General features: G+C 36.2%; 2 protein-coding genes across 2 annotated transcripts in view; both read left to right on the top strand.

Annotated features, from left to right (window-relative positions):
• The window catches only part of LOC145669328 (invertebrate-type lysozyme 3-like), a 35,176-nt gene extending 27,765 nt beyond the window's left edge, over positions 1-7,411 (top strand). Inside the window, exon 4 of the mRNA XM_081737634.1 lies at positions 7,221-7,411. Coding sequence (XP_081593760.1) covers positions 7,221-7,376 — 156 coding nt within the window. The 3' untranslated portion in view covers positions 7,377-7,411. The remainder of the gene's footprint in view (positions 1-7,220) is intronic.
• LOC145668743 (lysozyme 2-like) overlaps positions 1-16,399 on the top strand; it is a 94,941-nt gene that overhangs the window by 60,665 nt on the left and 17,877 nt on the right. The gene's annotated exons all lie outside the window — the stretch shown is intronic.

Genomic DNA, 16,399 nt, shown 5'->3' on the forward strand with positions numbered 1-16,399 from the left:
CGAGGATTGAAAGAGAGTAATATGGTCTCATAACTCATTTTTCTCCTTGTTTTGAACAACAGATTGGATTTATGTACATTATGATGCCTAAAGAGACGCATCTTCCGGGCTGTCTTCATCTTACTATTGGTCATGGCAGTGACTGTATGCTGATGTGAGGCATAATTTCATTGTATTGTATTGGTGTTATTGATACATGAAAACAGTGAAGTTACTAGCAGTGATTGTGGACATTTTAGGGAACCAGGAACATTTTATACTAGACATGTTCCTAGCAAAGAAGCAATCTTCCAAGCTGACAATATACGCAGCCAGACCTATAGTTTAGGAAACATGGATAGTCTTTAACAACTCTCCTCATTAGTGTTACCCACGAAACGAGACGAGATGGGAATAAGGTTTTCTGGTCTCGTCTTGTGAATTTTGTCCAGATCTTATCTGCATTTTCCATTTTTATGTCCTGGTTTTTCTTCGAATTTCATCTGGAAGTTATCAGCATTTTCAATTCCGAAGTTCGGAGTTTCCATAGTTTTGAAATGGTTTGGAATTCCGTAATATCGAATACGAAATTCTGAGATTCCAAAATTCCGATTTTCCGAAATTTCGGATGACGTTCCGAGATTCCGGAATTTCGAGTTCTAAAAGTTCTGAAATGTTACACTAAAGCTCCGAGATTCCGAAATGTAGGGTGAAAGTTTAGAGATTTCGGAGCAACTAAAGTGTTAACTCCGATTCCGGAATGCTTTCCATTCCGGAATTTGAAACAGCCTGCTCAGAATTTCGGTTCACATGGGTAGTACCGCAATTGATTTTATCAGGTTATTAGAAAATGTGTTGTTACAAATGCTTTAAAAAATACTTAAAATAAAAATTCATATTTATCATTCTTTCGCAACTGCAAATCTGGCTTACTCGTATTATAAACCTGTCAATTTATAACTAAGAAAAATGAAATCTTTAAGTTTTACGTCCCACGATTATGCCGGTTAGGCTAAAGGAGACGGTGATAATGATAGATGAATAAAATGGTAGAATGAAGAAAGTGGGAGGAAAAGGGAAGATATGTTTCACGTTCGTCTTTGTACACATATTCCTATTGCTGTTACTACTTTAAAAAAAATTATAATTGAAAATATACTGAAGAACACTTATGAAATAACTCCCAAAATGCAATTATTTATTTAGCTAAATATGGAAATAAGATTGTGTATTAAATTGTTGCTTTCTGTACGTACAATGTTAATATAAATATCAAATCAAAAATATGCTAATAGCCTTGCATGCTTTCTACACATATTAACCACACATCACTACTTTATTCTAATATTAGTGGACGAAGGATACAGTTGTTACAGTATGGTTTGATGAAACATGAGTAAATTACTCTAACAGCAAATGCTAGACTGAATTGACACACACATCTGTCCGAATTGTAAATATGGATTTTTTTAATTTTATTTATTTATTTTACATGCAGGCGAGTGTGAGATTTCATATCGAATTCTCTCGATCTATTTTATATCATGTAAGACGACAGAAATTCTGGAGTGTGTGGAAACTCAAAGTAAAACCAATTTTATTAATCTATTATTTTTCCTGTAGATTCATGAACAGAGGCAGGGGTTCAGGCACTCAATCTCACATTATTTATGGACACGCGTGATTTTTGTATATTATATGTCATGTACATTGTGTATATTGTATATACTAATACAGTAAATGTTCATTTTTCCACAGTGCCTTGCTCAAGAGAGTTAAATCCCGAAACCCATCCCTACCATACGCCATTGTTCCAAGTACTATTATTGTTTTTATTTAGAAATAATCCTTCCTGCAATACTATTAGGATTATAGAATTATGACTTGTTAACCGTCCTAAGCTAACCGTCGGAGTTAGGAACAAATCTGTCCCTGCGGTTTCAGAGTCTTTGGCAACAACGCCTTCAATAGACCACATTCTTTCTCGAACTGTCAGAAGCCTGCTTTCGTTAACTCGAGAGTAATTTTAAGATAACGAAAGAACTACTGATTTATACTTTGTACTGTATTATAGTGGCGTCAACGTTCTATCCCGAAAGAAAATAATTTGATGTAGGTGAACCAAACACACATTTGTTCCTAATGCATTTTAAGGGAGTTCAAGGAGAAGACTATATACAGCAGACAGCAATTAAATTATTCCAATTAAAGATGGAGATTCTTCTTGCAAGATTTCACATTTAAAGACTTTATCCAAGAAAAGAGTCAAATGTTGCAGCGAAACAAATGCAAGAGAAACAAGCAGATGCTGAAATTTCTGTACTGGATAAGACTGAAAGGTTTAATTTCTTATACATAATATCTGTTGAACTATCTGTCAACTCCAACTCACTCTCATGGCAAGTTCTACCCCTTAACTCCCTCATTTCATCCTTCTTCTGAGTTTCTGTCTTTTATCTTTACTTTACTCTCGCGCAAACGTCCATCTTTCACGCTCACCTTATACTAGTGCTGTCGAAATCAGTTTTTGAAAAAACCAAAAACCGGTTTTTGAAAAAAGTGAAATTTCATAAAACCGAAATGTTGGTTTCGAAAACCGCATTTGCGGTTTCAGTTTCGGTTTTCAGAAAATCGGTTTTCTGAAAAACCGAAAACCGCAAATATCACAAAAATTCGACAGCACTACCTTATACAAACTCTATTTCATACAGTAAACAGCATATAGGGAAAATTCTTTCCTTTTCTCCCCTAAATTCTTAATTAGCTCACTATGTTTGCGAGATTGATTATCTAATTCACTATGCTAATTGTTTTCGCATTTCTTACGTCTTCAAGTTGATTTTTTTAAAATCTTAATATCGTAAGTTCTTGTCTTCTTCACTTATACCTGTTCCTATTATAAAATTATCAGGTGTATGAAGAGGGGAAAGAAGATTACTAACATCATCTGACGGGGAAATTTAGAGAATACAATTTTTTTTTTTAGGATAAATTTAGAATCTATCTTGTACTTCTAAATGAAAGCTAACTCCAATCTTTCTACTGTTCTACTGTGATTATAAACTGCAATTCTTAAAAATAAAACTAACAGAATTGCACACTGTTAATTTGTACACTTCATACATTTTTATATTATTAGTATAGTTGTCATAACATCAGACAATTCAAGCTTACATTTTTATGGGATGCCACTGGTGTGGGCAGTTATCAATATTGGTACACCATTGCATATATTTGCTCAATAGATTTTTCTCCATCTACGTAAACCTTCTAGAATTTTCAATTATACTATCTTGAGTTGATTTTGAGTTTAACGTCCCGTTCAGCAGCGAGGCTATATAAGACGTGGATCTACTGATTAACGTTGAATCCGAACCACATGAGCTCCCACTGGGAGTCGAACCCAGATCTTCCATGCCAAAGGCGCGTACGCTAATCACTTAGCCACGAAGGAGTTCTATTATACTGCCATATTTAACCTAAACTATCTTTCTAATGACATATTTATACTTATTTAATCCATATATATACAGCATGGTAAGAAACTATTTGAACAAACTTCGGGAGCTGATTCCCAACTCTGAGACTAGCAAAAAAAAAAAAAAAAGTCCTGTGGAACTTTCGTCAGTGAGGGATAGTTTCGACAATATAAGGTGTCGAAATCGTGGGAAAACGAAATTCAGAGAGCTGTAATTAAAAGAAAAAACCACAACGTAGAAAGTTGTTGAGTTGATTTTAGTTTAGCGTCCCTTTCAGCAGCGAGGCTATATGAGACGTGGACCTACTGATTAACGTGGAATCCGAACCACATGAGCTCCCGCCGGGACTCGAACCCGGGTCTCCCACGCCAAAGGCGCACAACGTAGAGAGTGCGGTATAGAACATGACACTCGAAGTCATACCTGCTCGATTGAAAAATGTATGTTTCAACCCTCCGTAAGATGTATGCGAGGGATTCCCCAAAGGAACTTATGGATTCCCTATAACCTGGCAAGTAATCCCTATGTTATAAATTTAATCCCTATGTTAACATGTAAATTTATAAATATTAAGTACATTTATTACACAATAAGTATATAAATATTATATAAATTCAATTAAAATTGTTACCTTCAATTTCCGTTGAGGTTATTTTATTTATTTATTTATTTTTATTGTGCGAATCCTTCAGATTTTCATAATGCTCTCCTTTCTTATGAGAAAATTCGGTAAAAAACATAAAAACTATTTAAGCCCTCCATTACGCTGACATACAATTCCCGAAACATCGTCTTATTTATAAGCTAGAGGTCAAGGAAAACATTTATACACAATTTCAAGGTTTTATGTTTTATAATTTCAGATATGCCAATATATACATAACTAAGTCTTTATCCCCCCCCCAATTCCCAAAACTTTGCCTTATTTGCAGCCTAGGGTGCCGATAAAATATATATATAAAATTTTAAAGGCTCTACGTCTAACTGTTTGGAGGTTTGGCAAACGGCAAAAAAATTATTCAAGGCCCTCAGTCCTCCTTAGGATAAGTATTTCACAAATCTGTATCTTATGTACATATAGGGTACAAGGAGAACTTTTCCACAAGATTTCAAAATTGTATGCACAGAGTTTTAGAGATCTGTTGATGAGCGAATCAGTAAGTCAGTCGGTAGGTTTATTCTTTTTACTTATATATACTGTAGGTTACTTGGTTTTATCATGTCGCTTTGATTAAAGGGGTTAATCTCGGAGTGTAGTTCTTTAAAAAAAAAATGTCAAAAATAGAGTATCTTGTGGAATTTAGACTTCAAGCTATGTATGCTATGTGTGTCAGAAGTCTTAGAAAACAGTGATGTCCGTTCATCTGTCGACAGATGTCAGAGCAAAACCAGTAATATATATATAGGATTCAGCGTTTCAAGAAAGCAGACCACAATTACACATTACCAAAACCTGAAATGTTTCAAATTTACTATTACTTCTGTTTTTAATAATACGAATTTCCACAGAGCAAAATCGGTAAAAAGATATCGAAAAGTTATTTTTCACAATCAATTCAGCGTTCCAGGAATAGATTTAATTTCCTCTGTCAACTCTTTATTCAAACCGAAAGTGGTAGAAATCAATCGTTGGTCACCATAGAATCAAAACAGTGATAGATAGCGAGAAGCGAGTTCTTGCAATCGATTTAGTATCTCAAGAAAACATACCATCACTAGCCGCAATGCTGTACAAAACCTAAAATGGGTTAAGTTTTACTAGTACTTCTGATTTCATACGAGTAATTATTTTCATAGAGCGAAAATGGTACCGGTAAGAGATCTGCGACCTCTTCGGAGAATGAGTTTTGTGTCGACCTTCATCTCTCTGTTCAAACCGAAAGTGGTTAAAGCATGTGATTTTCGCTTGCAACATTGATTTCATAGTGGATAAATCAAGGATAGATAGCGACAAGCAGTTTTTGATACGGATTCAGTTCCGCAAGAATATGTTTCTCCTCTGAGTTTGTTCATGTATTGCAACCGAATGTAACAGATATAAATTAACAAATAGTGATAGATTTCTGGTTTCAAATATTAATCTCCATAGAGAGAAAAAATGTAATAGAACGCGAGCAACGGCTTTTAGATATGGATTCAGGAGATACAGATTTTATTTTTGATTTTATTCCGCTCTTGCAGTCAGTAGTTATAGATGTAATATTTCAAGTTTGAGTATTGAATGCACACAGTTTGGAAGTTACTGTAGAGTCTCACTGTGAAACGAAACTTGCTTGTTTATCACTACATTTTCATTAAAATGGGTATCCTAAAGGGGGTTATATTTTCCATAAACTTATTTTCCTTGTGCGATGAACGGGCATTTCAGCAGGGGCGGCTTTAAGATTTTAATTTCGGGTAGACCCGCTCCGTCGCTTATGGACACATTAAATGTGTATATGTGTCCACAGTGACAGTAGGAAATTAATTTTACAGCAGTTATTCACGCTATTTGTTAACTCATTATCTACCATTAATACATGTATAAATAGTGGAAAATATGTTTACTTTTTATTGTATCTTTTAACTAACTAACTCAATAGCCTATTGAACCCTGAGGTTCAATGCCGCGTTTACAAAAGCTCTCCACTGACTTCTATCCTTAGCCAACTGGATCCAGTTTCTACTTTGTGTTCCTATTTCTGCGACATTCATCTCAATCGTGTCCTCCCATCTAAGTCTTGGTCTTCCTAATGGTCGTTTTCCGATTGGATTTCCAGTTAAAAACTTTGAAAGTATTCCTACTTTCTTCCACTCTGGATACATGACTTGCCCAGCTGAGGCTCATAAACTTGATGTCCCAAACAATATTTGCTAATCGGTATAAATTATGCAATTCCTCGTTATGAAGTTTACGCCATTCCCCATTGCCGCTCGTCTTGGGTCCAAATATTCGTCTCAGGATCTTGTTCTCAAATACTTTCAGTCTACGTTTTTCCGTCAGAGTAAGCGACCATGTTTCGCAACCATGCAGAACAACAGGCATGATTATCGTTTTATATATTTTAAGCTTCAAATTCCTCGACAGAATTCGCGACAACAAGAGATTTTGAACTGAATAATAACATGAATTCCCTGCTTTTAGTCGACATTTAATTTTTTCGTCAACATTTATTGTATCATTTAGCGTTTACGTATTTTTCAAAATTTTTGGGTAGGCCTGTGCCTACCCGCTAAAGCCGCCACTACATTTCAGTTAGTTATTTTATAAAGCGGATACGTAGATTATTGACAAGGCATGACCTAATAATAAAAAAGGGGTTTGAGATGTCTTTGGGATCTCTGTATCTCTATCGGAAATGTAGTTCCGTCTTCTTATAGTGGATCCCACGTTAAATTATAGGTCGACGTTTCATGTAACTGAAAACACGTTAGAATGCATGTTAAAGAGCCGTTAATCCCAAAACTCAAAGCCAGTTAACATAGAGTTAGAATTTAAACATGTAAGATAACTTTAAATAGTAGCAGCTAGTGTTGCCAACGAGATAGAATTTTCCTGATGAGATACGAGACGATAAAGAGGTGTTTCAATAGAAAATTACACTTTTCGAGATGAGAAAGCTTCTTGACATTTTCCCCGGACGAGACTGCCACAAATCACGTCTAGTGGTCAACACTTAACCAACAATGTAATGAAAATTAATGGATGGTTCCTCAAGCATTTAAATGTCATAGTTATGTTAAATATGGTTTTCACTACAGTGCAGTTTTCTTATTCTTTAGGACTGCAACGGAGATGGGAAAATTGATTGTGAAGATTATCTTAGGATGCACCATTTGGGCGGTTACTCCTGTGGTGGATATGTTGATATTGACATTGTACAAAAGCTGAACAACTGTTTGAGAGAAGTCAGACTAATATCTGGACATAATGGATAATTGACATTAAGGAAAAAGGTTTTGTAGTATGTAAATGATGTTGCATGTTGTCATGATTTAATAAATGTTATTAAGCCATCAAAGTTTCCTTTCTTATTTCTAATTTGAATAGATATACACAGTGGCGTAACTAAGGGCTTGGGGGCCACCCCGCAGACAACGTGGAATGGGGCCTCTTCTCTACGTCCTACATCACGATTTGGGGCCCCGTAATGGCTTCGGGCGCCCCCCTCCCGCCGCAATGCGGGGTCTGCGGGGCCCTTATTTACGCCCCTGGATATACAGTTTAAAATGTGAAAAAGTGGATTGATATCTTTAATTTTAACATTCCACGTATATGGTCTTCCGGCTGAAGAGAGTGACTATAAACAAATTCATGGAATGAGAAAGTCAGAAGAACCCTAAGAATACTCACACATGCTCTTTACCAGAAACTAACATGGCATGGATCAAATCAGGGATTTCTTGCAGACTTGGGGATCTGTACTAGCCAATATTCTGATTATCGCCTCACAGTGATGAACCAGACTAGGTAAAGTAAGCAAATGAGTTGTGGATAACATTTTAAGCGTGGATTATTGGATCGCAGATCAACGACTGTGATCCATTGCTAATTATGACCTCATTTGTTACTGAAAGAAGTCTGTCTCTAAAACATAATTTATTAGGTACAGCTATTTAAAAAAAAAAAAAAAAACAGCTTTGAAATGAAGTAAAATTTCTACTTTAAAGACCCAAGATTATGCACCTAGGCTGAAAGGAGACAGTAATGTCGGGAATGAATGAAAATGGTGGAATGAAGAAAGTGGGAGGAAAGGGGAGAACATCGAAATGAAATGAAATCTTTGAGTTTTACGTCCCACGGTTATGCCGGTTAGGCTAAAGGAGACGGTGAGAACTCCGAGAAAACCCACGCACACGGTGTTTGTCCACCACAAAGTTCACTTGGCAGGGACTGGGATCGAACCCGGGACCCCAAGCACCAGAGGTGAACGCTCTACCACTGGGGAGAACATCGAGAAGCCCCATGCACACAGTGTTTGTTCACCACAAATGTCATTTGGCGCGAGCTGAGATCGAACCAGGCACCCCGTGCATCAAATGTGAAAGAGGATTGCTTTGTATAGCTATAGACGATTACGAACTGGACCCCATCGCACACAAACGCCATCTTCCATGAATAGGCTAATCAAATTAAATTTAAAATGTAAACTAATGTGCCTATCTGGACCGCTTTCCCCTGCACATCCAGGACAATATTTCAAGATATGAAGAATCGGAAGATTGTTCACGTTAAGAAATTGGGTACTCGAACTCAATATATACAGAGATTTACTTACTTGAAAGAGAGTACATACAACTGAAGTCATAATTGAAATTTTTCAATGTTCTTCTGGATTCCAGTTGCCTTGCTTCGAGAGGAGAATAGATTGCTTAGAAAGTGAGCGGAATGTTAAAATGAAGAAGCCTTTGTACTCTTTGATAAAAAGAAGAAGGCTGATTAAAAGCAGTTGTCATTCATCTTCTCTACAGGCGGTCAAATAAAGCATTCTGTGCAAGAAGACCTTTGGACATTCTGAGACGCACCTTTTTCTACACCAAACGACGTGACTAGAAGATTTTAGTGTAGGCATGGACCATTCGTGAAGGAATCCTTTTATTGACGTTATGTTAAACACCAAAAAATCTTCATTCTTCTAATAACTCAGGACAATGTCATCTCGAAGAACGTATTGATACACGATTAGTAGGACTACGGCAATGATTCTTTTTTTTTTTTCTTACGACACACTCTACTGAACGTACAATTGCGCCACACTTGTTTGATTTTTTATTAATTATAATTATCTGCGCAAATGAACTCACCCCAACCTTGGTCAATCGAGTCTGTAAGTGTGTTTGAGCTGTGTGAGAGAGCTGTGTTTTCTCGTTTGTCCGGAAATCCCGCCCAAACTGGTCTGCTTTTGGAAAAGATACGAGGTACGTTGGACGAGTGTAACTTTTCCAACTGTTTGTTTTCTCACTATGCCGAGAATACTGCCAAAACTAAATAAGATCTAGTTTTCGGGAATATTATGTTGTAGTTCTTTGCGATGCAAAATTTAGTGTTTCAGTAATCAATAACATGGGCGCCCGAAAGGGAGGGCAGGGTGGGGCTCGGGCAACCCTCTGGCCCACGAAAATGTATATGTAAGATAGCAAACTACTATATTAAATACCAGACGTAATATAGCAACCATGCAGATGGGCCCCCTCCCTAGAAAATTTTCTTCGGGCGCCCCTGATCAGGAAGTAGTGTAAGAGCATGTATTAACACATTAGCCTGCCTTTAATGAGAATTTTATCATAAAATAAGTATCTCGCAGCCCCAGTGTTCGGTTCTACAGCAAAGGGGATGAAAACACGTCTGTGCAGACAGGCCACCACCACCATGTAGACGGAACTACATAGAATGACCATTCAAGAGAATTCCCTGTCCCAAAGACCCTCTTGCAAATCATCTAAATGTGACTTCGGGAACTGACAACTACACCTTACGTCAACGACAGAATCTTGAAAAGGTGTTTTAGAATAGCAGTCATCACCTTACTGATACCCACCGAGTGGCATCCGGTAAACCGAAGGTGGTGGTACGGTACATTGCTACAATGGATGAAGGATGGGTGTACCTTTCCAACTGCGACAAAACCAAGAGCCATCACTTAGAGAGATAAAGACGCAAAGCGCTTCACAAAATGGGTCCGACTACGCAAAAATTCAAAGAAGAAAAGGGTTCATTATGGTAGCCACCTACTGTCACCGAGACAAACTGAAGATTAATAATGTGAAGGATTCCAAAATAACCAGCAGTACTATCTAGGACAGCCATGTGCAACAGCCGGCCCACCTAACCCTGTCTTGTGGCCTGCTGGTCAGTTATTAACAATAATTATTATAACTTTTGTTTTTAGCAAAATTTGAAAAGTATGAACTAGAAATTTTCCATCGATCACGCAGTGAAAACTTGGCAGCGCCGTGAAGACAAACACTTGACAATATGCGGGTAGATCGAGGAAAATTTCCCTTGGTATAAGGATTGCTAGATGTAAAGACAAAATCTTGAGTTGACAACACCGACCTCGGCCCACTAGAAAGATAACGGTTTATGGCCACGGCGATTGGATTATTTTATTCTCGCCTGGATATATGTATTTGCACACTCTTAACGGCTTACTTGTGTGTGCGGCAGTGTTAGATGCACCGCCTCCTCGATTCACTTACGGAGCGGACGGATGTAGAAGGCAGTGGTTAGATGACTGTAGGGGCTGTAACAAAAATAAAGAAATTATTAGTTGAAAGAAAAATTGATAACTTGCAGTAACTTGTGTTTTTTCCATTGTATTTTCCATCAGGAGAATCTTTGTGCTAACATGCTGAAATTTGCCCATGGTTTCTTGTGCGAACTACATAAAGTCAAAAGTCGATCACCGCCAACTTAAAGCCTTTCTAGACGAACTGGAAACGGAGAATGAAAATTGATTTATTATTCTGAAGTACGTTGGTTGAACAAGGAAAAGATGCTACAGCGTTTCTATAATCTGATAAAAGAAGTGGCACTTTTCATCAACATGAGAAGAAAACCTATGTCCCAGTTAAACAATGAAAAGTGGTTGTGTGACCTTGCATTCCTTGTAGATATTAACTGTAACTTGGCTCATGAACTTTACGGACATGTCAAATCCTTTCAAATGAAGCGGAAACTGTTTGAAAATCGAATATGGAATAAAAGTGCTTCCCACTTTCCAACCCTGTTACAGCGTGATAAATCATTCTGTTACTTCCCTTTTACACAAAGTCATTGGCAGATTTGTTTGAAGAATTTAATGTCTGATTCAGAGACTCCAGTAAGGAGGAAGTTAAATTCAGTATTTTCTCATCACCATTAAGCGTTGACGTTTGTAGTATTTCTGACAATTTGCAGATGGAGATCATTGAATTTCAGAAGGATGTTGCTTTGAAGGGGTATTTCAGGACACCTGCTACCAAGACTTTTATCACAAATACTTTCCATCCAACAAGTACTCCAACTTAGCTCTTTTCAACATGACGACCATGAAAGCACATACCTGTACCTATGAGCAACTCTTCTCGCGCATGAAGTGGCTCAAGTTCAAGGAGAGATCAACGATAAAGATGTCCAGCTTGAAAACTGCCTCCATGTTGGAATATCTAGTTATCCCTTAACACTGAGAGATTGGTTCAGGACATGAGTCAAGTTTCCCACTAAAATTGTTATAAGTAAACACAATATTCTGCTCCTTTTTAGTGAGTAATATTTTGGTTACCATTATAATAGTTGTTTTATGTTATTGTAATGTAAATTACGATGAACATGTTCCATCATTGAATGCAATACTATTAAATTATCGTAATAATGATATACCAAGAGTGTGGCCCGCGACACCAATTAGTGCTCTGTGATTGGCCCACCTACTGTTCCAAGTTGCACACCCCTGATCTAGGAGGAAGTGGGGCTATTTCTCAAAACTACTGGTCTTGTAATACTAGTGTAAACATGTTCAAAATCAAGTATTGTTCAATTGTATAGCTATCCATAAAATCATGAGAAATTAGAGATATTAGTGTTTAGAAATGAGTTTTTTTTTAATTATTATTATTCTGGTATTTCTACATAATGATATATTGCGACTTATAAAAATCATACTATAAAACTCGTTACTTTAAGAAATAGCCCCAGGGAAGATTCTGAGAACGATCTACGAGCACTGTAAAATATTTTATGCAGATTTATGACCCCAGTTATGAGTGGTAAAATTCTCTGGAAACAAAAGGCCATGCATAGAATTAATTCGATCGGGATCAAACTTTGTATGGTGGTAGAACTTTAGCTGCTAGTCTGAAATCATGTGAAATATAATGTGAAATATTACGTTGTGCAGGCTTATACTGTTTGCCAGTCTGCTTCGGTTATTGACATGTAGTGTTAAAAGTTCGGTAACTTTGCCGAAGAAATAACTTTAAGTGTTATATAGTCTTTTACAGCCTAAATATGTTTAACCCAGATCAAAATTCGTAATACTGTAGGTTTAGCAGTTTTGAAGAATGGCAAATTATAATACCAAAATTGTCAAACTTGCTTGGATGGAATTGTATTTCAAGGTCAGTATAATAGGCGAAACAGCAAGAAATGAAACACATATAAAGTTAACAAACAAATGTTTAAAAAATTGGGAGGTCGCTTATATTCCATCATTCGTTCAGAAATTTAGCATTAGCAACTCCATTTTAAGGAATTAATTTACCAAAACTTTTTTTTTTTATGTATTTACCCTGTTTGTCCGTGTATGCATGTCCGTCCGTCCGGGAGATAAAAATCTCAAGAATTACTTGATGGAGCACCATCATTTATAGCCAGGATGTACAGAATCAAATGTTAGAAATCAAGTTCGCTGATGTACATGATCAACACACCGGAAATGGAAGATATAAAACATTTGTTATTTTAACGTTGATTACTATAGAGCAAAAACGATTATAGATAGCGAGAAGCTGTTTTATACAATCGGTTAAGCATCCCAAGATTACGTTTACTTTTCATCTTTAACTTTCTACTAGAACCACAAGTGGTATAAATCCACCACAACTTCCGGTTTCAATATTGATCTACATAGAGCAAAAACGATAAGAAATAGCGAAAAGCGTTCTTTTTCGGAATCGATCTAGAGTTCTACGAATAGGTATCATTCTCTATCTTAATCCTCTATTCAAACTGGAAGGACAGCTATAAAGTAAAGATATAGACAGCGAGAATGGTTTACTGCAATCAATGAAGCGTCCCAAGATTCCACTCAAGTCTCTCTACTAAAACCGGAAGTGTTAAAAATCTACAACTACTTTTTCGTTTCAATATGAAAATAACACGCCAATTCAACCAAACTCCTTCACGTGCTGTACGCGTGACACTGCTACTTGTTTACATATAGGGCTACCTAAATTAGGACTCCAAGATTTTTGGACTAAACAAAAATACTAAAAGCTTGGACATCCTATGAAAATTTATAGTATATTCATAGATATGAAGTTGCTTATTGCTGAAGCATCAGAATTAAATAATAGGTCAGACGCGCACCCAGAATATTTTGATCGGAGGGGTCCACAGATTTGAGTAGGGAGTCCAATACTACAAGCCACTACTACATCTATGTAATATTGAACGGGTATTATTCTGTACCCGATAAATAAATGTAAAGTACTTTCACCTATATTTTCAGAAAAAGACATGATAGAACTAGATCGTTTTTTATAAGAGAAAGGGTACAGATGAAGTGTAAGTTCAAATTTTCATGCTACATAAACCATTTCGCTGTTAAACAAGTATAGTTTTATTGAGAAAATACACAACTGTATGTTGAGTTAGGAAGTTTTTTTTTCTTTTTTCTTTTTTTTTAGGAGGGAATGGGTCTGGGCTCGACTAGACCAGCCCCGTGGGTGCACCGCTGTACCATGCGTAAATACGGCCCTGCTGGTTTGCATTTCCTTCCAAAGTTCATTAGTCCTATAGAAGTTTCAGCCATCTACTGGTAGTTTAACGAACAGTTTTTAAGATTTACTCACTCAGTAATTTCACTAATACTCGCTAGATGGCAGATGAAGAAAGTTTTATAATCGTAAGTCCGCTCCTCGGAGTAAAGTTCTAATTTAAATTGTCACCAGCACACTTACAAAATCCAAAAGTAAACTTACTACTCAATATTGGATAAATATTGGTTGTTCCGATAGCAATTAATCAAGTGGTTTATGGGGCCAAAAGGGATTTAATTTTATAAACGAAGTTTACCAACGCATGTCACTAAACTCGGGAGATACCGTACGCAAGCTAGAGCATTTCTTATACAACAGCACTGGCGTCTCTGGCATGTAAAATTTGGGGGGGGGGCATCAAAGAAAGTGATTTAAATGCCGGTACTGTTTACCTTCACGGATCCCCTGAGACATAATCAAGAACGCTCTTATAATCGTTTCAAGCCTCAATATCATATTCGAAATAAATATGGTAATAATTATTTATATGTTATTCTGTCGTTAGTAAATAAATTAAATTAGAATAAAATATTGAATATTTTGTACTCAAAATATTGGGGGACGCGTCAGCCCTCCTCACCAGAGACGCCGGTGTGTGTTGGTATAACCATTCAATGAAGGAATGTGTCAGCTATTTTGGGAACTTTACGGACCGGAAGAGAATTAGAGGAGGCCTTCCTTTCGTAGGCAAGTTATGAACTATTCGGGAGAATGTATAAACAATGCATAATATCGTTCTTTTAGCGACATTGTTTTAGAAACTTATTTATGAATAGGTGATTTGTAAGAGAAATCCTACTATTGTAATAGAATTTATATTTGAATGTTATATGTATTGAAGATTAACACTCAGATTTTAATGAAAACAGGTGGTAAGAAGTTTGTCTCCAAATTAACAATGTCCCTAATATATGTAATTAACTATGAGTTACTTATACTCTACAAATATCAATGTGCACGTAGTGCTGCTGCTATATAGGCCGCCGAAGGCGCCCCAACACCTTATTAAATACAAATTATGTCTTTCTACCAGGTATTTCAATTTCAATGTCCACTATCTCTGCAACTATATGTCATTATGTCCATAGAAATTGAAATCTTTTAGTTTCACAAAACCCAAATAAATAGGAAAGCAATCGGATATATTTAGATGTAATAGTAATAGTTCTTAGAGATGCAAATATTGATTTTTATATATAGGAAATAATCTTAAAAGCTGATCATATAGTATTAGTATTTGGTTACATACTGTACATACATCACTGTATATCACTGTACTGTGTATCACAATGGCCTAAACTGGATGTATTCCATTTAATTATCCGAAATCATTTTAAGCACAAGCAAAGCATCTACATTGACCAGATTGTACACATTTTCAAAGATTTACAGTAGCAAACATTTTAAAGTGTTGTTGTAGTCAAATTACCCACTTTTTTATTTTTTATTGAAAGAGTTCTGATTTTGGTTTAGTTAGCCATATCGAAAAATCAATGCATTAAACGAAGAACTGGGCTAAACATAATGATATCCTAGCAGTTGCTAATTTATTCACTTTTCTCTAATTTCTCTTGATTTGGAAATAACCAATGATACAATCAATTATGTTCATAATACTTGTATGTGAAACTATACAATCATATATATATATATATATATATATATATATATATATATATATATATATATATATATATATGTAATTTAATTAATTTGTATATTGCCGGAAAATAAAACTTTAATATTCATTAGTTCACTATATTTAACTTATTTTCCTTTAATTTACCGTTCAGAAATCTAAAATTAATACTGAAATCCAGGTAAGCCCATCATCCTCTAACCGGAACACCCATACTATCCTGGCCTGCTAGGTCTCTGGATCTAAGCCTTATCGAGCCTTGTGGGACATGATGGCGCCCCACTGGACCGCTAGCCGGCCTCGGGAAAGTTCATCTTCCAAAAGTCATAGTATTTATACGACCGGCTACGCATTTGAAAGTTGCTTGCATAGCTTCTCGGAATAGTTACATGTGCTGCTAAGGCAAGTACTATACGTTTCTGAAGACTGTGTAACATATTCAGATGTTTCACGCGTGTCATGTTGAGAGCAATACCATGCATCGTACAGTTGCTCTTTCTTGTGTGCAACGTTGGATCAAACCCATGAATTGTTACTTAGGTTCTTAAATACATTTACACTAGTATAGTTTTATATATCTCACATATTTTGATTTTATAGCTAGCTCTGAAAGAAGTCTTAGGATGACTTCCTTTATTTGATTAAAAAATTCGAATATTTTTTTCTTTCTTCTCCCATATTCTTAGTAAACTCAATAGATATATTCAATCTTTTCGTTCTTCATTTCGCTAGATATTTTTGAACTTGCTCCTAAGCATCATAATTTCTTTGCCATTCTCGTTTACTTCGTTTTCTGTTCTAA

The sequence above is a fragment of the Thermobia domestica genome, chromosome 13 (assembly GCF_964235325.1).
Source record: "Thermobia domestica chromosome 13, izTheDome1.hap1.1, whole genome shotgun sequence".
In the NCBI taxonomy this organism is placed as follows: Eukaryota; Metazoa; Arthropoda; class Insecta; order Zygentoma; family Lepismatidae; genus Thermobia; species Thermobia domestica.